General features: G+C 39.5%; 1 protein-coding gene across 1 annotated transcript in view; it reads right to left on the bottom strand.

The window, feature by feature from the left end:
• LOC104618097 (vacuolar protein sorting-associated protein 13D-like) overlaps positions 1 to 20,154 on the bottom strand; it is a gene marked incomplete at its 5' end in the record, with an annotated part of 25,859 nt that extends 5,705 nt beyond the window's left edge. Inside the window, 3 exons of the mRNA XM_010283609.1 lie at positions 17,534 to 17,610; positions 17,944 to 18,139; positions 20,022 to 20,154. Coding sequence (XP_010281911.1) covers positions 17,534 to 17,610; positions 17,944 to 18,139; positions 20,022 to 20,154 — 406 coding nt within the window. The remainder of the gene's footprint in view (positions 1 to 17,533; positions 17,611 to 17,943; positions 18,140 to 20,021) is intronic.
• Positions 20,155 to 25,661: the final 5,507 nt, after the last annotated feature.

The following is a 25,661-nucleotide window of genomic DNA, read 5'->3' as shown; positions in this document are numbered from 1 at the left end:
GTGGCTTTCTCCCTCTTTCCGCTTGTGTCCTACGTGCAAAATAGATGCAGAGAAATGACTTAGTGCAACAGCAGCACTTTTGCTTCCACTTAAACCTGTCAGCACACAAAGTTGTATTTATTTTGAAATATGAGGTATGACAAGGCCTTTAAAAATACAAGGTTTTCACAAATACTGCATATATTCTGTAATACTTGATCTGGAAGACATGGTGTCTATTCATACAGCTTTACATTTCAAAGAAATATCTCCTAGTTTTCCTCTACAATTAAGGGGCGGTATGCTAAATTAATAGGAGGAAGAGCAACCTACACCGAGCATACTGTCTGCAGATTTTGGGATCTATTCATCAGCAGAGTTTTACTGATTTGACTGTTTCTTCTCACTTCTCTACAGAAAATAAGAGTACATCAACCTAGATGGAGCTCACATTGATGGACAGCATCAGTAGTCTGGAAAGGGTTATGGGAATCGGCACATGCAGTTAAGACAAAAGAAAAATCCACAGTTAATTAGAGTCTCCATAGTAGGGTTTAGCATGCTTTGCCTTTCTTGAGCATCTATTAAAAAATTACAATAATAAAAAGATACACCCGTGTGGCCTAACAGACATCAGAAGTTGATACTGGTCACAGTGCTAAACAACTGCAGGCTAGGTTCCTCCCTTAGCAGTATTTTGTTAAAAAATAATATTCTGAATTCCTTTAAGCTTTTGGAACGCCCTACCCCTGAAGAATTGTGTTACAGGCTGCCTAGCCCTGCTTTATTCTCTGTGCCTTCCCAACAGCATCACTCTGGGTCTGCCGCATGCTTTTTCATCTCTCTCTCAGGCTACTGCTGTTAGCAATTTTCTGAGCCAAATACACCATTTTTCATTAGTGCTCTCTACTTCCCATCTTGATGCTTTGTAAAGATCCTGTACAATGACCTGTTTCTATGCTTTTTGATCAAAAAGACAGGAAAAAAAAACCCCAACATGTAACAACGCATTTTCTTTTTAAGCTGCTTGGCAGTAAGCACGCAAGCGTACTTGTCTTCTAAGCTGTGCTTTCTGCAGATGTTTTCTCTGGAGCCTTGTTCCTTTGTTACCTTTCCCTTTCAGCAGTCCTGTCCCAGACCTGCAACCCATACACCCTTTCAAAATTTGTTTTCCTTCGAGTCTTTGACACCTTTGCCTTTTAATGGTGACAGACATTGTTTTTTGCCCCTTCCCTTTTTGGCTGCAGTAAAAACAGAATCTCTCACATGTGTTTCATGACTTAGTATCATCTTTGCTGCTCTCCCATTGGGTGACTGGCCTCTCCATGTGTTTTGGCTATTGCTGCTCTGTCTGGTATCAGCATTGTATGTTGCAAACAAGGTATAGAAGCCAAAGACACTTGCTTTGAGCCCAGCAGAGAAAAAACATCAGCCAGTCTATAGTTTTAATACATTACTACTATCTAGTAAATTCTGATTTTGTTAATGAGATTATTACATCCCTGACCTGTGTAACAAATTACAGGGGCTCTGACGTAGCGCTTATCACTGATCCTCTTTGAGAGAAACTTCAGGAGAGACAAAAAGCTGTTGACTTCACTTCAACTGAACTATGGTTATGCTAAGATGGAAAGTCAGTTTGTCAGCCGGGAGGATGAAATGAAGAGTGGAAATTCTCCAACTACAAGAATGCGAAACAGAGCAGGAGCTTAAGAAACCATAACAAATGTTGTCATTAATGCTGCCAGTAAAATGTTATCAGTCAAATTTTCAGTTCTACCTCTGCTGACGGATGTTTTCACTGCTTTACCTGTCCTGCTGCTCTGCTTTTGTTTTTGGTTAGACATTCGTTAGTTATAATTACAGTGTTATATCCAAGCTAAAAAATGCCAGTATGAAAATTGCCATTTGCTGCATAAAGGTACTTAGTTTTCCTCATTTGCAAAAAGTGCAATTTCTTAAAACTATATTCTTCCATTACTAGCATTTCTCTGAGTCAGAATAACCTAAACAGCAAGTAAATAGATTACTTCCACAACCTATGTATGACTTAAAATTATTCCACTGAGTAACAGCTGTATGCGGTAGTTAGAACTTCACTATTAAGTACTACAACTCTGAAGCAAGTCACCTCTCCTGTACCAGGTACAGTTACATGACAGTATTGTTATCCTCGTGAACTTACACCAGAGGTGAGCAAAAAAGTGCCTGTTTTTACCTATTTGATTCTTACAAAGTAGTAAACAAAAGGATGTGTTTGCCTTCATGACATGCAGGATGTTGAGGCCAGGTTCCAAAGAAGTTAAAGGGTTCCAACCAGTGTCATTCATGTCTTTCTGCTTGTCCTACTTCCTCACTTCCAAACGCAGGAAAATGACAAAATTTCACTTACTGAAGAAGCCCCCATTGGCTGCTAAACCTCTCTGCAGCACCTGTAGCTTCTACTGACAAGTTTAAAGAGTGAACGTCTGAAGCATAATGAACAGGTTTTAATTAACTTTGGCCAATCAGTAACTTTTACTTAGACACTTTCCTATTACACGTTCAGGGAAGTTACATAACCATCCACATGGGAGTGAGCAACAACACTGCATAATGGTTTTTACATTACCATAATTCAGATAAACGTTCAACTGTGCTATTTTTCCTAATAGTCTGTAGTACTGTGAGAAGAGGTATTTGAAACATTGCAAGCAAGACTACTGCAGAAATGAGGAAAGAATAGGGCCTTTTAATCTTATTCCATAGAAACCAGAACATCAGCAAACACTGGTTTCTAATGCCTGGCTTAGAAGCACGTCAGTGAAAAAGTACTAGTACTATAGAAGTACTACTAGGCACGACAATGAATTTCTGGAAGGCTTGGCAATTTCTGAGTTGTGGGTTTGGTTGTGGTTGTTTTCGGGTTTTGGTTTTGTTTTTAAATGGAAAAAGTACTTAAGAGTACAGTGCTTTTGGCCCCCACTGCTCCTCCATGCTAAAATGTTCATCCTGGTGATAAAAGACAATTCTCCTCTTGGCGGTAAGCGGTAAGGTCAGCTGCTTTTCAACTACGTGCCACTAGTGCTAGCATAAATTGCATTGATTTAGTTCATCAGCCCCTTGGCAAACTGGTGTGTTTGGTCTGGACAGCTAAAAACATTCCACACGACTTGACTTTTTTAATCTAAAAATTTGTTCTACTGTCTCAAGTTACGTTCTGTAAATAATAAGCAACGCTGATGAAATACAAAAAGCTGAAGATTTGTAAAGCAGAATGAACGGTGGTGTGCCCACATCTGTGTTACATTAAGCATGCACTCAGCAGATTTGCTGATTCTTTTTTAACAAGCACACAAAGGCAATACAAGACAGAAATACCCTCACGTGTACTAGTCACAGCAGGGAAGAGTGCTGCTGAATGAAGACACAAAGAGATTGGAAATGGTGTCAGAAGGTTGAGGCACACACTCCAGTTCCTCACTGTTCAGACAAAGCTGAACACTAGAGAATCTCATTTCAGATGACTGTACGCACACTAAAAACAGTTGACAGTGTTAATTGGTTGGCTTTTGCTTAACAGTTCACAGGATTCTTGTGATTCAGTTGACCAGTTTTAAGCCAGAAGTTTTATAATCAAACAGATCCCCAACCTACTGATGTAAGGAAGCTGTTCAGGTATTACTGGTGATAATTATTTAGCAGCTGAGATTGAAAAAACTGTACAAGAGACATCACATGTTTTACAGAATTACTTATCCTTGTTCCTTCGCTACACGTTCACCCCTGTTAGGTACCCTATCGCGTAGAAGTGATTCTTGCCGAGGGGCATGAATATACAGTGTTTGAGAACAGTAACTGCTACTCGTCTCTGAGTGTCTTTTGCACCTCAAAAATTTCCTTGAAGTGTACCTGTATTGCTTTGACAAAAACATTAACAACATCATCAGAAGGTACCGAGCTTTGTATATTGACAGATGATAGTCTGTGAAAACAAAACATTGCACTTCTAAAATTATACACAAATGTACATCTTTCAGTTTCCTCAGTATGACATCCAGAATAATTATTCAGAATAAAACAACTTTAGGAAATTAGCAACTTCTCACGAGAGAAAAAAAAGCATCAAGGAAAAATCCTATGACCGACACAGCAATCACTACCACTTTTCATTTAAGATGTGTATCTGTAGAATTTCTAATCTGTCGTCTTGGTAAGAGCAGCACGGGCAACTACAAATCTGTTCAAAAAGCCCAACTTTAGCACATGTACAGATTTTGATCCATAATCAGAAGAGTGTAAGAGCCCAGTCCTGCACAAACAACAGCTCTAAGTGCAAGGAGATGCAATCCTGGCATCTGAAACCAGTATTTAATGGAAGAGGCTATTGCAGAGAGACTTCACCTGCTGTACTGCTTGCCTGTCACCAAAACCGCAAGTCCATTCTAGCTGACAGACACTGGTGTGCACATCAGCTGTGTATGCCCTCCCAAGAGATCTCTCTGACCACAGGGCTCTCCCCCACACTCTCTAGTAGTAATTTTCTTCAGCTAGACCCAGTTCTAGCTGCCAAAACTTCCAGCAGCTGTCATCAATGTGTCGCATTCATAAAGGTGTTCCAGTTTAACCACCTCATCATTCCAACCCATTTAAAGCAGTAACTTACTGGTTCTGGTATAGCTCAAATTCTGTCAGTGTTTCCATTGTAAACTTGGTTTTTTTCAGGTTTGTGTAAAATTTATTGATAAAAGCCTGCTCTGGGCTGTAACTTGGCATACTGACTTTCAGCTTGGGAACAATTTTTATCCTCTTGAAATAATTATTAAACAACCTTAGTTCAAACAAAGGAAAACTGGCAGGTAATATAAGCCTATGAAACAATTCAATTGCTGCTAGTATTTTGAAGAAATAATATCAAACCTGTTACTTACTTGGCTCTGGAAAAAGTCTGCTTCATAAATACAGGGAGTGCTTTGTCTAAGGAGGCTTTAGTGCGTTCCAGACATCGAGAAGTGACTTAATCTGAGAAGTTAAAGGAGGACTAGACTTACATCTTCTACCAAATGCCCGCTACAGTTGCTCGAGTTCAATACTGAATTGCACCTGCAGCCTTCCACAAGTATCATCGTCGCATGCGCATAATTTCCACAAAATGGAGAACGAAGACAGTACTTGTCTCATAGACATGTAAGGAAGGACAGAGAGTGTAAAGTGTAGTCAGAAGTGCCAGAATCAATTAAATGCTAAACAAGGTACACCTTACAAATGAACCTAAAAGTTCAGCCATCACAGCGACAAACTACAGATTATACAGTCGTACCACAGGATCATAAGGATAACAAATGAAAACAAACGTATGTCATTTCTGATACGGTCTGCATTTCATAGCACACCTTCCAAAGTACTAAAAGTCTACTACTTCCACGGTTCTTTTCTCACTGAGGTACACATACTTTGTTTCAAACATCGAACCTTTGCGATAAGCAGGAATGTCCCCTGCATTTACCGAGCATAAGGGGACAGACAGCATTATTTTTTATGTGCTAGTTCTCTGCGTCTGAGATCATTAAATGACTTGGACTTCCAGAAAATCCTGTAGCAATCAAGATTTCACGTTCTGTTGTGACTCTCCTGGCAGATGGTAATGCTGTGTTTCAAAGGGTGAGTACCCTTGCCTCCTCCCAGCGTTGGACTTCGGGGGTGCAGTTCCCAATAGGCAGAAACCCAGAGATTTGGCACCGCTCTGTGATGGAATTCATTCACCAACTCAGACACAGATGCTTTTAAGGTGCGTTAAAAACGCGCACGCAGTGCAGTCCGCCTCAGTGTTGGATTTGGCATTAGAATGTCTCAGTTAGATGCAAGAATGTGTAAAATCACGAGCCAGACAGCTCCCTGCTGACTGCATATCTGAGGAAGCTTATATGCACCGTTTATTCCAGCAAATGCATGGAATATATTGTGCTTGTTAAATGTGTTCCCAAAATGCTAGTTTCAGGCAGAAACATGCAAATAAATGGTGCCTAGGGTTAAAACCTCCCACTTACAGTCAAATCCCTCCTCTTTTGAGGGATCTACCAGCTCAGATGCTGAAGACCTTTATCTGACCCAATATACTTTTAGGAGGACTACAGCATGCTGAAGAAGCAACTGTTTATCACGTAGTCCGTTCCTGCCAACTTCTTAGAGATGTAGCTCTTCTCCCCCCTTCCCCTTTCTTTTGTATACAAGATCAAAACAGAACTGAAAACTATTCATTGGGTTATGATTGCATACAACCTCTTCAGCCTCCAAGTTCAAAAGGAAGTGAGAAGAGCTTCATTAAGACATCAGGAATCACTTCTTTAAAAACAGCAGAGCAGCAGACGTACTCGCCCATATGGCATGTTCTTATGGCGTCCATGTTACAAATCTCAAGACCTGCATAAGCTGTATGTGCTTGCGTGCTAGACAACTGCATGGCACTTAGACCACTCATACTCTGTGCATCAACCAGTGTTCAACCTTTGGCACTTGCTCCACCTCTGACTCTTTAACAGCTGTGCAGCAAAGGAACAGGTTTTCAAGCACTTTGATATCATCAAGGTTAAGAAGTTAACAAAATGTAACACTGCCATCTCAGTTTCCAATTTCTCCCAGACTCTTCCTGTACGGATCACAGAGTGATGACTAGAGTTGTCACGTTGAAGTTTCCTGTCTCACCAATCTGTTGAAAAATGCTCGCATTCACCACCTGATTCAATGTAAGAGATACGGTTCTTAGCAGAGGTTTCTTGCAAACATCAATCTGAAAAACATGAGCTGAACGTGCCTTAGTGAAGAGTAAAGCGCCCAGACCCATAACGTTACTCTGCCTCAGGGCACAGCGCGAGGTCTTAAAACTTCTGAATACAGTCTGCTGACAGGCAGGGCGGCATAAGTAGATGGAGCATTAGTCTTACTTCTGTGCTCATGTTTATAATGGTCCCATCAAAAACCGTCGGTGCTGGCCAAGGAATGACTGTTTGTTGTAAATGCAAACATGGTCACTTTACTTTGAGTGTAACAGAAACGTTTCCATATTGTACTCCTACCTTTCTGGGAAAGCAAATCCACTTTGGGGAAGAAAGCAAACCAGGGGCCCCTGCCCAGCAGCAGGACAGTAACTGCTAGGTGTACGTGAAGAGCTATGCAAAATCAACTATGATGATCACTTGCGTTTTCTGTTCAGACTCTCCTTTATCTACTTTTTTTCAGTTAATACAACTAGGGCCGCAACAGGCATGGCAAAGTCCCCTAGCACAGACTTCACCTAACCAAAAGCTACTCAGGAAGGTTGTTTTGATTTTTGAAGTTAGCAGTTGCAAGAACAATTCACATCAACTGGCTGTACTTGCAAAACTGATAAAAGAGCATTCCACATGTTAACAGCAACATTAGGTGAAAAAATTATCTATAAAAATACCAGCCACATGCTAAATGAGGTGACATCAAGGCAATAAATAGCTCCATCTGTATGAAAGAATATGTAGAACAACCCAGAAGACATCTCTGAACAAAAAAGTAACTATGGATATAGTAGTACTGGGGAAAAAAAAAAGTGGGTTGGATTTTTTTTTTTTTGGTTAAAAAAAAAGATCAGTTTTACATATTTTTCTCAGATCACTTTATAAATCTGCTGCGCATTAGGAATCAGACACACGTGTATTTTTTCCAAGTGAAGAAAGTTGAAGGTTTACATTTTTAATAGCAATGTGACTATTTCTGAATGGCAGCAGTATATATTACATGCAGTGTGAGAGGGTTAAACAGGACAGCCTCAACTCTTTATAAACTTTTGCCCTCTGGATATGTACTCATTGGCTGCTGTACAAGACTTGAGCTGTATTACACGCCTTAACGATATGGTTCAACTGTCGGTCAGGCTCGGGGCCTGGCAATAGGCCAGACCGCAATCAATGGGACACAAACCTCCCCCTTTCAGATCATCACGAAGGCTCATATTATCTCCTTTTTGTCGTGCTGGTTAAATTTATGGAGCAGAACCCCGAAGCTGCATTCCTTGGCTTGGGCCGGCCCACGCGGGCCTCCCTTTGTTTGGTACTGTAAGCGAGGCGTGCTTTGGAGGATTGCAGGGTTGTTAGTTCAGGCACTGACTGTTTGCTCATGACTGAAATGAAAAGAGTTCAGTGGAAGGGCAAAAGGACAGCACAAGTGTAAAACCCCATCCCAGCAGGCCCTGGGCTCCCATCTACAGACTCTGGACTAGGACTGAACAGAAAATCTCACTTTAATGACAAAGGAAAAAAATCTGTCTAGTAGCAGGTAAACAGCCGAGCAGAACGTTAGCACACACCGTGCCACAAGACCCCTTGCTTTCAAGTAAGCCTGTAATCACTACATAAGTACGAACCTCCAGTAATCTGGTTCAAAACAACTGCTTAGAAGTGGTATTAGTTTTAAAGTGATGCTGTATCTTTTGATTTGAAAATAAAACCTGTCGGTACAAACAGTACTACCTGTCCAGCTGCATGGTTTAATATTTCTATCATTTTAAACGTGGAGTAACCTCAGAGAACCTGATGCCGTGATACTTATGCTTGGGAGGAAGATGGGGCAAGGAATTCTAGTAAGTCACGGAACTACTGGAAATGCAGTACGGAGAGGAGAAAAGACTTCCATCTTTTATATAACAGGCATTTCCTACATAGTTATATTTAGTCTCAGAATGGAAAAAGTCCACCTTTGGGCATGCTCGGATACTCTCAGAGCTGTATTACTGTGGTAATTAAAGGCCATTTCTTGATACAGGTCACAAAATTAAGGATACAAAGAAACCTTTAACATGTCTCAAGTCAAAATCATCTGGAATTAAAGCAAAAGGAAAGACAACTTAAAAGATGGTATTCCAAGTACACGCAAGAGAAACAAACACATACACAGAAAACCGCAAGGACTCTTACCGATTATGCACGCAATATAAGGTACCTGTGTACTCATTCTTCGGTACGGAAAATATCTATGCTTACCTTCATCAGTGTAAGACTAGTAAAACTTAATCCCAGAAAGCTGTCCTAGACCTGCTGTACCAGACTTCACCCCTTTGGCACAAGCAGCAGATGTTTCAGGACATGAGATCATACCGCCACTGCACTGGCGAGCAGTTCATGCCATCTGTGCTTTAGAAATAAGTAAATAAACAAATGCTGTATTCCTATTGCATTACACCAGTTTCATCTTTCCTACTATTTTTATGAACTGAAAATACTAGTAAGAGGGCCAGAAGATATTATAAAAACCCACAGAATGTGTATTAAATTTTTTTCAATTCTGGGGATCAAGTCAGAGTAGTTTAATGCAGTCTGATGATTTGTCCTGGTACATTCCAGCAGACACGTCTGTTTTGAATAAAGCTTTTGTTCGTTTCTGGTGCACATACGCTTTCAACTTATCCCACCTAATTCTAAGCAAGTAGATTTGTGAATGGAAATTGTGAATGCTTTGTTGCTGGGTCTTTGATGACTTTTTAGTTTGTTCTGATGATGCTAACGCATGAATATAATTTTTTCAAAATCTCTCCAATTCTATTCTAGGAGATATCACTGCAGACTAGTTAAATCTGCAGTGCTCTGTAATTGTTTCAACCCACGAAAACTATGACACAGATAGAATACCCTGAAACAGCAGCATCATTTAGCAGAGTGCTTTCTGCATAAGGAAGGATCTAAAAAGACTGTCAGAAAACAGGAAACACACACCACAGGAAAAGGTGTTCCTTTTACTTTTTGGCCTTGGTGTCCCAAAGCTTTTGCTGAAATACAAGATGATTAGACAAAATATGCAGGCTCTAGAAATAGAAGCATTTCCTAAGGAAATGCAATTTTCTCCCTGTCTAGATGCATTCCTTTTAGTTAATAGCTAAATACTGTCAAGTGGGCACAGTATAAGAATTCCATTTTGTGGAGCAAATACAGTCCTCTTAATTATTACTTGATGTGTAAAATCTGCGGTAAACCCAACAAAGGATTTATCACCTCTTTTCAGAAGGAAGTTCATAATTGCTTAGATTTCTGATGGACTGCGCCAGGCCTACATGACAGTGCCCTGGATTTAACCTAACTGGGAAACATGAAGTTACCTATTGCAAACATCTGCCTGTCTGAGAAGCAGCAGCTTTCCCGTGCCTTCAGACGTGTCGCGTTTGAGAGTGAGCGAGCGTTGTACCCATGATGCCCGTTTTCAGCCATCTCCCCTTTCCCACCAGTCTGGCCTAATCCTCACAAACTCACACCTCTTCCAAACCAGCTACTGTACACAATGAAATCAAGCTTAATCTGGTTCCTGTTCTGAACCTGGCCATAGCAGCAGCCTTTGGTTGCATGCAGACGCTATGCACGTTTCACTCCGTGCAGTACCCTTCCCCAGCGCTGGAAACATACCTGCCCGACTTGGAACTTACCAAGGCGCTAGTAAATATTTTGGTTTTGTGGAGACTATCACACTAAGAACTCTGTATTCATTCATCTTCTTGAAATTATTTGTTGCTAGTAATGAATGGACATCTAAGGAAAAACATCATTTCACATTTTATGCTTGGCTAACTACTCAGCATTTCTCACTTCAGTGTTTTCCATTTTCACTCGTCTGTCCTCCCCTCGCAACGTCCCCTTCCAGTGCCCCTGTCCCTTTCCGTTTCCTAACCAACAGCCTGAATGCATCCAGCATGTATTTCTGCCCTCGAATGTCAAGTTAAACACCGGTGTTTCAACGGAAAATCCTTCTTACTTACAAAATAGATGCTGGTATTTAGAATGACAGTTCAGTCCCCTCATAAAGTCTCCCTTTTTAATGTTAAGAGACCTGTTACCAATGGTGAAACCCAGTGACCACACAGTGTTCTTAAACCAGGCTTTTGTTCATTTTTAACAGTAGGAATACATTCTGTCATGGCAAAGCAAAAAGGCTTTAAACAAAAGTTGTTACACAAGTTGTAACTAAACGCTTAGCACTCCCTATTGGAATTTAAACCATCTAGAACTTCTTTGCTAATACATAGGGTGCATAAAAACCCAGAAGTAAAATGCAAAGGGGTGCTCTGATGAACAGCCTCAGCAACTTTAACCTTTGGGCTTGAAAAAGTATCTGTTCAAAAAGCAGCAAGCTGTTTGTTTTCAAGTTTTCCTGTCTCGGTCCCTGCTACTCAAAGTCTAGCTCCTAAGGTCCAGAAGCTAATCAGGTGTAATATATGCAAAGTGTTCAGATCTGTATGATTAAACAGATTAATTAAAATTTTTGGCCTTGGTGTCCAAAAGCTTTTGCTGAAATACAAGATAATTAGACAAAATAGCCTAATGCAAGCCAGTAAGTGCTTATTTTTTTTCTAAAACCTCCGATTACTTAAGAACATTCATGTACAGCAGGTGTGAAGTAACTGAATCTATACAATATTTAATGAAGTATTGTGTTGCTGCTGTAGGTCCAACCACTGTGGGTTTTTTCTTCCACTCCTTCCAAATAGTTAAATTGAGTCAAGTTCAAAAAAAGGGGAACAAAGACAACCAACTATAAAGACAACTGATTTCACAAATATTCTAAATATAAATGGTACCTAGTAATGCAGATACCTAGCAATAACCTCCTGGAAACATTATTCAGATGTAAAGCAAGGTATTTGCAGTAATGCATAAAAAGGCGTTATAGTTTAGTTTTACAGCAGGTACCAGTTTATGTCCATTCAACCCCCTAAAAAGGAAAGGGAGAGTGATATATTAGTGCAGAGTTTGGATTCCAAATCATCCAGACGTCTGCTGGGTGCTAAGCAGCTAACAGTGCTTTCCTACCACGAACAATGTCTTGTTGTGGAAATTGTGACATCTTTATACGTGCGGCTGTAGAACTGTAGGCTCTGCAATGAAATACGGTTAAGCAAACTGAGTGACTTAAACATCCATCTTTCTTTTGCTGTATCCTGTGGGTTAAAAAAAATAGTGACAACTACATGCATCAGAGTTATTTTCTTCAACCATGCATAGCAAATTCTGCTTTACTGTGAAGAACAGAGGCTGTGCTCCCAAGTAATTATCCTTCAGCTCTTTGTCCTAGAGGGGGAAGGCAAGGGGAAAAAAAAACCCCACAACTGTGAGATGCCCAGCCTGTCAGTCCCAGAGGAGGGCATGGAAAAAAAAACGAGAGAGGTCGTGTCCCCCGCCCCTGTATTTTTTTCTCACACAGAGAAGTTCCTGGGCTTAACGCTACTATTTTTTATTTCTAAAGTCAGATCACTTTGAAAATTACATTTTTATTTCTTGAAATAATAACTTCTAGTAACTAAGGACTGACTTCTTTAGGATTAGTCACTGTATGAGTATGTGGAGGTTCAGAATTGCAGTGCAGTGTGGAACAGCAGTGCACTCCCTCCTTAATTCTCATGATTTTAGGCACTCCAGAGAGTCAATTCATGCCTCAACTGCTTGAATTCCTTCCATAGAGCTTTAAGGGGAAGTAGACAGGTGGAGTGAATATGCAAAGCGATCGTGACAGGATTCCACTCACAGTCGCATATAATCGTTACTTGAGACTTTTCTGACAAACAGCCCTATTAGTTTCTTGATATACAGCATGTGAGACTTATTTGTGTGTAGTACAGGGAAGACTGCACTTCCTTCTAATCCAAGTCATTCCTTTGCAAAATAATTGAGTTATTTTCCATATATAAGGGCAAGAAAAAAAATAAATCATTCTTGCAGAAATCTGTAGAAAAGAAAACCGTAGTCATAACTACAAGCCAGAAGCATCTCATGGCAGTAAGCAGTGCTCTTTGAATAGGCAAAAGGAATAGAGAACCACTTTCTGTTCATTCTTAAGGGTAGCTTCATTTATTTAGAAATCATTTTAGGTCTTAGATGCTGGATTATTGTCTCTCTTTAGTTAAGAAACTAAAATATCTGAGGTGCGTTTTCAGGTAAAAAATTAAGGTTTCGAGATGAAATTATCCAATCTGAAGAGCTACAGGGCTGCAGTTTGAAGAACTACTTCCCCCACAAGAAAAATCTCCATTCACTTACACAACAAGCAAGAGTAGACATCTGAAGAACAGAACAGGATCTGCAACAGAACTACACAAAGTTACCAGTGATAAACTAAAACCTAACAGCAGAATACCGAGCAGGTGAGACTGGTAACAGAAAATGATTTAAAGCAGGGAGAAGCATCTATCTACTGACGTGCTGCAGAATGTGTGGGCACAAAACCAGGCTTGATAACTTCAAGGATCTAGTAAAAGCAGCATGTAAAATTATATTTGGAGAGGACAAACTAAGAGGCGTTTAAAGCTCCAGTGAGGACACTGAAGTACTAAAGAACCTGAAGAGGTCAGAAATATGGCAGGAAATGAAATGGGATTCAACCTACAAAATTGCAACCTGGTTCATCTGGGGAAAAATAATCCAGAACACAAATATTAAATGACGAGGAGATACTTGCAGTAAAATAAAACAAAACATTAAAAAAACCAACCTCTTGGGGGAAAATAGCAAGCAGAAAACTGGATATCAATTTGCAATGTGATACGGCAGTAAAACCAGCCAACACAATTTTGGATGACTTGCAGAGCACAGCTTGTCACAGAACAGGGATATGACGGTCCCTTTTCACACAATACTGATGGGAACTTACAGACTGGGGGGATTTCAAAGTAACTCAACAGCAGCAATGGAAGGATCTGGATAGACTAATGGCAGAAGAATGTAAACCCGTAAAAATCAAGTTCAGCAGTGACTGAAGATGGGAGGTAGAGCTAACGCTGAGGAAAAGCCAGTATCTACAGCCATTTAACAGGGAGCTGCAGGAGTAAAATGGACAAACTTGCTCAAAAGAAAACAGATCATTTGAGGAAACAGTTCATTATAAAGACCTGTTGTCCCACTGGGAAAAAAGAAGAAATTAAGGAAATCACGCTGCCCAAGTCATTTACAGATTAGACCAATAAATCAGCTGAAGTGTCCTGTATGCAACATTTCCACAATTACACGACACAATGAATACTAGCCGATAAATATATTTTCTCTCTGGCTTCTAGGAAAGTCTTAGGAAGGGCTTACCAGGAGAAGAATAACGTCTCGTTCACCAGGGTCATGGCCCATACATGAATGACATTACTCTAAAGACTCTCAAGATCTAGATCAAGTCCAAGGTCAGGATGGAATTTGAGACACATATAGAGGGGTTAAGATTCAAGCAATATTTATCTTTAAAACGTGAGAACCTTGAAAATATACTCTTTGCAGTGTATTAGCCAAGTTGATGTTTCATACAATTGGGTATGTATTTTCTACTTCTTCACAGTGTCACTGGCACTTATGCTCTCAAGTCTACTGCTTTTGACCTTACAGTCAAAATCATAGCTAACAGAAAGATGGATGCACAAAGGGGCGGGGGGGGGAAATCACCTGCTGTTGACATTGTCTCAAGCTTTGCAATCTCACTGCACATTTCTGAGTGATGGCATGAAAGCGGTAAACAAAAGAACAACTAGCACAGGCTGCTTCTTTCCAGGTGAAGTACATTTAAAAGATTCAAGTATTTACGTAAGCATTTTCTGTGACCATTAATGGCTTGCCAGTCTCAAACTATTCTTAACTAACACAGTGTCGCTCCTAGACAGAGTTCATTAGAATTTGGTAGCTCATCAAGTTATCTCCTTCCTTCTAAGTTTCACATTGTGACTATCAGAAAAGAACACAAACCACTGCAACAACAGTTCAGGAATAATCTTAAACTTGCACTGACCTGGCAGAAGCCTGAGAGAAAGCGGTAATGGCAGTTTCCTGCACTACTTGTTAAGTTAGACACACATCTAAATATAAATGTTCTTTACTTGTGCTGCACTAGGACTTAAAACACGTTTCTAGAAGAGAGCTTTCCAAGCCTATCTAGAGACATAACAGCTTTCCTGTTTTGAACTGGTCTTTAAGACTTTTGGCAGTATACGACAAATATGGAAATAATCAGAAGTCTTGTTTGTGACACTAGAGTACTTGGAACACGTAAAACCCACTCACAAAAAGGTATCAAGTCACAGGCATTAACTGTTTATAAACTAGATGTATGCTGCATTGTCAACAACTATTTTATACTCTCCTCTGCATTAACATTTCAAAGTATTAAGGCAGCTTTATTCCTAAATAACAAGCATAATGAATTATATGATCACATAGTAAGTTATAAGATTAGCCTTGAAAAAGTCCAGACTAAAGTCAGATTTAAAAAAATATTTTCTTGTATTTTAAACTACCACCATAAGCTATAAAGCCATTGTCTGCACCTCAGCCATATTAGTTTGGCTCCATGTTCCAAACACAGAGTTTGTGCTAGCTGCATGAGACCCAACACGAATCAATACATTTTGAAGCCAAAAGAGACTTATGTCCCTGTAGCATGATTACAGTAACACAGGCTATAGAGTCTTCCTCAGTGTTCTATTCAATTCAGCAACTTTGCTGGAATTAGAACATGCCTTTTAGGAAAACCTACAACCTCGATTAAAATTCTTCATTTCGCTCAAAACTGATCCAATGGTTGAAGTCAAGCAGCTTAAATTCAGGGTTTTTAAAAATTCAACCATGGCATTGGGGAATTGCAAGGGGGCTACAATTTATGGTTATGTATCATGCTATTTAAATGCAACTGTAATTAACTGGTTGACTCAACTTTGCACCAATACCGGAAACTTGCACATACGCTGTCAGTCTCAAGATAAGGTCAAGATGGCTCTTACCATCCTTATTAACTCACATTCTTCAATTGTTCAAAGTGACACTTGAGATCAGTTACTGCCATAAACTTATATTCATCAGGGTTAGCTGTTTTTGTGTACTTAGCTTGGAAGAGTCTACATGGCCCAGCATGCTTAAAACAGAATATTCAACTGGAGCCAGCAGCTTGGGTTTGGAACACTCTTCTATTTTCATTCCAAACCACACATACTTGAACAGTTAACAAATGCGGCAGGGGGATATTGGTACACAGCAGTCTAAAAAATGTACAAATGCTTTGTTGTTGTTTTGGGGTTTTTTTATACACCCGAAAGAACAGTTTGGTTGCTTCATTATATAAGCATATAAAAACCCCCTTACCAAACAAAAGATGAGTGCAAGGTTGCTTATAGGTGGTAGTGTGTTTTTTGGTTTGGTCCGTGTGTGTCATACCCCCCCCGCCCTTATCTACATATTCTCAAGTACATTTGTTTATCTCAATAAAAGTTTTCATCAAATTTTGTAGACTGGAGAAGTGTAGTAACTGAGAAAGGGTTGGGTTTTTTTCCCTTGCAGAAGGTTGCTGGGTCAGAAACTCTTTGCAGAGCATGTGTAAACAGTAAAAGCATTTCACAGCGCTCATCTATGACAATAGTATTTCAGAATCTAATGGAAGCAAAAATATGGTACAGCTCAGCTGTCTTAACCTGCTCTCTTAACTGACAGTTAACAAGTTAAAGGGAAATATGTCACAGAGGCAAACACAAGCTAGAGATAAGGTTGGTTGGAGGCCCTCCCTTTCCCAGTTGCTATCTGGTTTGTCAGCTGTTGATATCATCATCACTACTGTGCAAAGGCTGTATCTCAGAAGTATGCCAAAACATGAATTTTAAGTATATGTGTATCTTGAAACAAACGGTAATAAAATCACATCTCAACTAGTAAGACAACAGTATAGCCAGGTGTATGTCTCCCCACCTTTAAATAAATCAATCTGTACAGTCACAAAATTAAGACACGTACAAGCAAAATAGTAGATGTGTGTTCTCAGGGATGTACTTAGAGCTATGTCATTTTATGTACGCATATGTACTTATCAAATTGTAATCCTCGACCTCCTGGCTTTACAAATCAAGCTAAGTACCAAATATGTTAAGATGTACATGTAAACACTTCCATTTTTACAACAAAGTACACCAAGGTTCACTCTTTAAAAGTTTCCTGCACCTCACTTGCACTTCATCAAGCTTACTGTTCGTCACCGAAACACTGACGGCAGACACTTTAGGACTCCAAGTGTGCCATAATAAAACACAGGAAGTGGAAAAGCCAAATGGGAAGACAAGACAACCAGAAAACTCAACATTTTGCAAACATTTTTCTCTACATTTTCTGCCAGTAAATTTACTTAGGATTTTCTTTCACTTCTTCAGCACGCAGGATCTCACGTGCATACAACAGGACTTCTTGGCATACTACTATCATATGAAGTAAATTCTTGGCCACCAAGAGTAAAAAGAATCTTCTCTCAGAGCAGCCTTTTAAAAACTTAGCCCTTTTCATCTTCCACATTCATAGTCAGTGCTAATGAACATTCATTTACTTAGTCATCATCAACATCATCATCATTTTGTAGAGACCACATTACGCTAGGAACTGAACACAGGAAGCAAGCCAAAGCATCTGTCATGATGTGCTGACACCGAACATCCACATATGTGTGGGTAAACACATGAGCATGCGGACATAAGGGCATACAGCCACACTTTTTGTAGGTGAGAAATACTGTACAAAATTAAAATTAGAAGATTATGATGCTATATTGATGCCAGAACTCTTCAAACCTTTGAAGAATTGTTTTACTACATGGCTCATTGGAAGCTGCAGGTAGAGCAGGGAGAAGAACTCTTCCATTTCAACTCTGCATAAAGATTCCATGGTGGAAATGTAATCTCATTACACGTAGCCTTTTTAAAATTTTGCTTTAATCTAAAGCTGTAGCTTAATAATTCCTCTTTTATGTTGCAGCTTTTCTGTGCAAATTTCACCCTTGTTAACAGTATCAACAAATGCCATCTATTAAAGAAAAAGCAAAACAAATGACATGGGCTACATCACTAGGAATGGCTCATAGTAAATTTGATCAAATTATTGTTTCTTTAGGTAAGGAAAGATAGTCCGATCAGAAATTGCAGCAGGTGTTAATATGCATTTTTACAGTATTACTGATGGGAAATATAAACTGCTTACTGACCTGGGGCCACTTAGAGTTGCAGTGTCCCTCACTGCCTGTGCAGTTTCCGATGCGAAATCCAGGGCTCCAGCCACAGGTTTGGTTACTGTGCCAACCAGCCCTTTCCCAAGGCCCGATATGAAACCACTGACACCTCCTTCAGTTTTCACACCTTCAACTGTTGAAGTTATTACACTTGTCAATCCTCCAATGATACCTAGCAAAGACAAGAACAGCAAAGTAGGCCGGAATTGCCGCCTCTAAAAATCATAGAACCGTGTCACAGCTGATGCTCTCTTCTTAAATGGTTTACTGTCAAGCTTGATAGAAATGTACTGTGTACTTACTGTAACACAAAAACTGTTTCACAACTGATTACACTGGCTAATAACTTTATAGGTTGTTTATGTAGTATACATATGCATACACACAGACAATAATATCCCACAGAAAGAGACTTAACTCATTATTAAATAGGTACATTTTTAAGTATTTCTATACCATTTTATTTCCCAGCTGTATTTACACGAACAGTCCTCATCTGTTCCTGAGGTGAAGCAGTTACTTATAATGTGACAAAATTCTATTACCACAAAAGCTTATACAGTTTGAGACAGGAAATAGGAAAGTGCAGTTCTCCACTGGAAAAAGTCAATTATTCTAAACTGGCATTGTGTGATTTTAACTGTGATGCTGCCAACAAACATTTCTGTGCACGTTTCTGTTGCTGAGAGTCTGAATGCTCTGAAGAAATCGAGAACCTACCGAGGCTTCAAAAGACTTGGAACAATTCATATTATCCGAGAACATGCTTTACAGGTTTCACATCTCCGCAATTAGAACATCACAATTTTTAGTGAACTGGCTTAAGCACTCATATAAAAATGCTTACCACCATTTGGCTCTTCAGCTTTCAGCAGCCAGGTACTCTTTTAAGGTCTGTAATTGAAATACAGACCAGGCAGCGTCTTAACTTCCAAGCTCAAGCAGCACAATGTATTTAAATCACTTCTCTTGAGTAACTATAGTTTATGGTTAATTCCTACATTTCAACAGATGGATTTAACAGTTGTTTGCTATTTTGAAAAAAATCAAATGGGAAGCATTTAAAAGCTCCGCAGAATTAAGACTGAAATAGTCCCGCTAATTACTGGATAATAGAACACAGCGAAGTGCTTTATAATTGTCTTTTCAGCCAAGACTGACATATTTCAGATTTCCTGCATTTCTACCAAGGTAATTTATAAAAGACTTTACAGCACACTGGTGCGAGAGAAACCTGTCTCACGATCCATCTGAATACCTACAGTGTCTCTTTACAACAAAAGTCCAGCATAAAGACCTTTGTTCAGCATAGAAAAGATTGCTGTTTTAGTGAAAGCCAGATTATCTTTACACAGACTGCAACGGTTGCATTAAAAGAATGACATTTAAACAAACTGAGTCAAGATGATGCAAAATGTAAATATTTGATTTAAACTTAGCTTGTATTGATTTAACTTTCTTCAACAGATAAATCATGAACTAAATTGATGTGAGATTCTGGCCAAATTAAGTCTAGTCCACTGCCTTTTACACAAATTCATTTCTCTAGTTCTTAGTAGACTTAAAAAAACCAACAAAACAAAACCACAAAATAACCCAACTGGTGAAATGTTACTTTAAACTGATGTCCTGATTCTGAGGAAACTCAGGTTTCTGGAACTGAAAGCAAACATAAGAAACCTACACTCCAACCATACTCATTTTTATTTTAACGTCTGGCCCTCAGAAAGGCTGTTTGTATGGGTATTTTATGACTCTACAAAGAAATGGAAGTTTTGGATGAACTTTCTACGAAATTTTGTTTTAATTTGGGAAAAAAGCTTTTACTTGCAGTTACTTGTGAATAAACCTTATTCTTAAGTGTAGTTTCTGTCAACGTAAAAAACAAACAATCCCCCCTCCCGAGCCGCAAGCATTCAAATTGCAAAAGCAAGCCTGTGATAGCTCCACTTCTCTGGCTTCAAATAATCATCCAAGAGTAATACAAACTGTTCTTTTCAATCTGATCACTACTTTTAAGAGAGGAATGAGTTAAAATTACAGTTAAGGGTTACCATGTGCAAGTCCATGGATTCCAGCTACAAGATGTTCTCCACTAGTTGCAGCATGGTAGCGAATGTATTCTCGTTCGGTTTGATGTCTGTTATCCATTGTCTTTCCCAAACCATCTGACAAGGTCCCAGCGAACTGTAAGAGAGCAACCTTTTCTGTTATTAAAGAACAAAAGGTGTTTCTCTTGTGTAGATTTTCTGAAGAAAATTCCTAGATTTTTGTTGTAAAATACAGATTTATACAACTCATTTTGTTCCACATACACAGTCGCTCCAGCTTTTTTGCCATGAAGGCGGCTCTGAAGTACATTAACATGTGCTTTCCATTGGTGCAACTTAAATCCTGATGTGACAGTCAAAAACCACGTAGGTGCCCAACTGCAGTGGTCAAGCCAAAAGAAATGAAGTCTGTGAAAGAAGTACCAGTGACCCAACCGTAACCTTTCAAAAACTCACAAGAATGTTATTTAGATACAAAGCTTTTCTTCCGCAAAGATATGTGAAAAGCTTCAAGGCAAATATGCCTGTCACGAAACTAAAACATTTGCAAGAGTTAATTAAATTCTTTTTAGTAACACAATGTAGAAATGGCTCTGTTGTGAAGAGAGTCGGTGAGGGAGCCACGCCATGTTCACTGCAGCACACGGGGTGATCTGCTGAACGACGGCTGTGTTGGTAAGTGTCCACAGGTACTATACGCCGTAACACAAAAGGGAACCCTGAATGTGTGCTCTTACTCCTCACACTTTTAACAGTATGGGGGAAGACTCGAGACATACTTAGAGATAAAAGAGGACATCTAGAGATAGAAGAGGACATCTAAGTGCGACCAGGATTTGTTCTGAGAACTCTGGCCATTACTGAGTACCAGTCAATGAAAATGCACCAAATAAAAAATGATCTACTGTGATCTCTTGACCTTTAGTTTGACGTAATCAGATACAAACCAGAAGCTTGATGGAGGGAGAGGGGCAAGAAATGGAGACAAAAAAACCTGAAACCTTGCCTCTTATTCAGGGTATTATTATAGAAAAGGATTCCTAGCAGGCATTTTCCTGGAATAACCTCCAAAAACTAGCTATTTTTTGGTTATGTGTAGTTGTTCTTCTTCTGTACCTCCCTCAACTAGCATAAGCATTCTTACTCTCCCCCCAAAGGAAATAATTTAATGCTTTGCCGCATCTTGAGACTAGGGCTGGGCAACGTACCAGGTGCCACAGGAATGTCCAAGATACTCGCTGGCTGCAGCAATGGTGATATCACTGCTGTCCTGCGTGATCGTAGCTCCTCTATGACAAGTACTTCATTGTTTAAGAGCTGCATATGGACACTGCCCTTTCCATTGCTCAGCTTAGCTTTGTTGCATGTACTGTCTCTTTTGCAGCCTTATTAGTTAAAAAACCCCATGTGATTAAGGCGTGCACAAGATGACAACTAAAACCTGGTGTGAAATTCTGATTCTAATACACTAAAGATTAAAAAAGAAATAGACAAACAGTTAATTTATGTGCTTGATGCAATGACAAATTTCCCTTCCTTTTTCTGTCATTTTTTCCAAGGCTGCATTTCTTTTTTACTGAGGACATGATTTCCTAGTTTTAGATACTTCTTTCCAGCTCAGAGACAAACTAGTCCAGTGGCTCCAATTATCTAAACAAATAGACTTTAACAACATGAACGAAAATTAAGTCTCATGACCCTTCTTGTGACTCGATCGTATGGACACTAAACAGAGCATAGCGATCAGTGACTGAATTACTCCTGACCTCTTTGTGAACTTAATGTAGTTTCCCCCCCACCCCCAAATTAGCCTAGAAATACAAACCAACCCGAAGCTATCTATTAACAGTGTTTAAGGATGGGTTTTTTCCTGGACAAATACTTTAAGAGGATTAGAGTAGTTGCTATAAAAATTAAAAGGCTCAATAGGCCTTCAAAATTCAAATCTCATTAAGGAATCTGTCAAGGCCTAAAAATGATTTTTCAAGAACACATTTTGAAAGTTACCTTAGTGCATGATCGGACAACCAGCCAGCAGGAATAAACCAGCTTAGTAATATTGATCAAAATTGGTAAAGTCTCCTTACAGCTTGGGCTTTTTTTTTGCCCCTCCATCTAAATTGGCCAGCTCACTATACCAGCTTTCCCAGTAAATGCAATTGTCTTTCCTCAGATTTTCCCTCCTCTGTGAAGCAGAATCTGACACCTAGTAGTCAATAACAATTCTGTTTTAGTGTATAGAAAGAATTTTAATATAATAGCAAATTGTTCTCTTAGTAAGGAGGAAAAAGGAAAAAAAAAAATCACATGCACACAGTTTAAAAGTCATCGTCTTCATTAACTCTAAAATCAAAGTTAAAGGCACATTTTTGTTCATGTTATTTAGAAAATAACACTGAATTACAGCTGTAAATAGAACAATTTAAGGATTCTAATGTACCAAATGTACCATGAAATGTTTCCGTTTTGCCCTGACTTAGGTGACAAAAATCTAAACTCAACACACATTAATCAGAGAGCATGAACTTCACGTTGAATTACTTTTTGACACGCCTCCTCCGCACCCCCAGGTACTGTTTGTTTTCTGGCCTCATTTAACAAAGACTGAAGCCAAACGTTTGTAGTCCTCTGTACCATTTGTACCTAAAACAACTGGTTACCTCAGGGAACACACGTGAACGGGTCCCTTCTGAACCATTTCCAGCTGGGGACCATTGCAGCACTTTTCCTGCTCGGGGGTACAGGATGCGATGGGATCAAGTTTGCCAATGAGAAGTAAAACGCCAGTGAAGATAAAACAGCTGAGACATTTCCCAGGCACTGGCAAGTCCTGTTAAGGTCTGCTAGGCAAGTGGGCAACTCGCCCTTTTCCGCTGTGACGTTTAGACTCATTTGCAGTAAAGATTCAGACTGTAGTGTCAGCATTATCCTGATCCATGATCTGAACATGACTTACGTCGTCCCTCATGTTACCCAGTATAGGTAATACCACATGAGTGAAGTAACTGCTGGGTATCAGAAATTTTTAACCATCCTTTTCTCTGCACCTCAGAAATACTTCCCCTGAAATGGTTTCTGAAGCCTAGTTCAGCAAACAGGATTGCACCTACCTATATAGAAAGGAAACCCAAAGATTTCTAACGTTAAAAAAAAAGAAAACCACAACCACACACACACACACGCACAACACCTTATGCCCAGTCTGTGTAGATTATAATCACTGCGTTAAGAAAAATTTACTCAGCAGTGGCAAGTTATTTCTGGATCAGAAATTTGAGCAAGCATCAGTTTAATTCCAGCTTAAACACTAACTTTGAAGGGAGATGCGAACAAGTTAGAGCACAAAAGCAGACTCCCCCCCCGCCCCCCTGCTTTTATATGCCTCCTTCAAGAGTGCAATATTAGATACTGGGATTAAGATATTAAGACTTGTGGAAGAGCAGTGATGGGGCTTACTGAGCAGTTAACCTGGTCATGCAGAAAACAGTCTCCAGATAAACAAAGGTGACAACAAAAGTGCGATCCACCCTTGCCTTGTGACCTGATAACTTCAAAGCCTACTTAAGACCATGTAAATGCCAACATAACTAAATACAATAGTCTGTGGAACAAACATGAAACTAATCAGGGGACTTCTAAAAACCAGTCCTCCTCCTTCTCCGTCCTAATTTTCATAATGAGTTCTTTGTCTACTTGCTGATGAAAAAAAGAAATTAGTAACTTGGTCTTTCATCTCTGCATTTTTTTCAGATATTTCATTTCAGATACCCATTTCCTCCAAACAGAATGGCAACATGATACATCCGTATTGGCTAAGATAAGTTACCTGCTTCCTAACCAAAAAGCACGAAAGCATCACAGAATGAAGCCAGCCTACATGTTAGGTACATGTAAGAAGGCAGGTATTTAACTTGTCAATATGGCATCTCCAAACAAAGCAAAGTATGAGTCTTCCAGACTACTAATTAAAACTGCTGCCATTTCCAGTACTAAAAATATTTCAACTTACCATTAATATGCCTTGTTTAATGCTTTGCCTTACCCATTCTGCCTGGACAGAAAAAGGAAAACCTTTCCGAAAAGCTCTAGTCATCTGAACATTCATCCTCTGACTTGTTTTGTCCCCAAAGCAGATGGTACTTCCCGCAACTCCCCTCTATGGAGGGAGACTGACCTTTTCTTCCAGGTCTACATTCTACAGACACTTGACCCCGGTTTCATCCCACACTGGTTCATACATGATGTGAAGCTACCAACTGGTAATATACTGCAAGCAGAAAATATGATCCACTGCACTTGGTTAACTTAAGTCTATGTGGCCTAACACGAACTGATCCTCCTGAGGAGGGTGAAATACAACAACTGTCACGTTTCCCTCCAAATCCCAGGAGATTATGCTCCTGCAAAAACTACCTTTGGAACAACATGTAAACCATGCTCAGCACTTCACGATTATTAAAAAAGTTATTACACTTCCATAAGCCTGGGGCACACTGGCCTTAGCCGCCTGCTCTGTGGATTCAAGTAAACAGATGAATCATCATTCCTTGTTTTATGTTTACATAGTCTCACCAATCAATATTGACTCTCTACCACGGTCTGCAAAAGCAGCTGAAATAGTATCTGCACAAGAAACTACTCTCCTGTTTTGGGGGTTTTTTCTGCGTGCGTGTTTTTCTTTTTCTTCTTGAAGGCCCAATAATTAAGGAAGTTTTGCCACAACAACTTTTACCACTGACTATGTGTCCTTCGCCATTTCAAGCAATAGAAGAAAAACAAAAACACCCGTATACAGTGTTTGCGCATCAAAGCTGTTGCCAAACAATAAGGCTTATGGGGCACAAGGAGAAGTCAAAGCAAATGAAAACTAATTCTAGACTTTGTACTGCATGTTCCCTCTAAGCCAGATGCATGAAGCACACAGCATGGAAATAAGTTTTAAGTAATCTTTTAAAGTCTTTTTAAGCTCTTGGCACTGCCTGGTTCTCTAAGGACATCCCAAAAGGATAAATACACAGTTATGACTTTAGTCCAAACATTCCATTGTAATTCTAGCATCAGAGAACAGTACATTTACAAATATTATTGACTGAGCAAAGCAGAACATTCCAAGATGGAATTTTAAGGGAGAAAGTGATGAAATTAAATACAGGTTAGTGATAACTTCTGTGCGAAACTCCCAATGAACGCCATTTAAATTAGAAATCACAAGGTTTACTCAGTTCGCATCTTTGCTTTCCTGAACTCCTTTAAAAAGGAGTCCTTTGCTGAACTCCGTTCAACTCTCGCCCCAAACCACCACCTTTCAAAAACACCCTTGACCACCACACATTGATGATGCGCATACTTTTATCTCCAATAATAAAAGCTGGTTCTCACAGAGGAAAGTACAAATTGAAGTATGTTATTTCAGCAAGGTAGAAAAGAGTATTTAAAATTTATTTACGTTAGAAAGTCTAATGTAAACTGTGAATTATGTCACCTTCAGTTCTCACACACACTCCTACATTTTCCAAAACGGGGAAAGTCCCTAGTCACGATGATTAAAAGTCATTCCGCAGTTTCAACAGTAACTCCCCTAAATATATAACTGTCCACGTGAAAGAGAAGAGCTGCTTATTGCAGGAAACAAAGGCTGTATAG

Source organism: Phaethon lepturus, unplaced genomic scaffold, assembly GCF_000687285.1.
Source record: "Phaethon lepturus isolate BGI_N335 unplaced genomic scaffold, ASM68728v1 scaffold5993, whole genome shotgun sequence".
Lineage (NCBI taxonomy): Eukaryota > Metazoa > Chordata > Aves > Phaethontiformes > Phaethontidae > Phaethon > Phaethon lepturus.
Note: the sequence above shows the minus strand (reverse complement) of the source record. Positions and strands in the feature narration are given on the sequence as shown.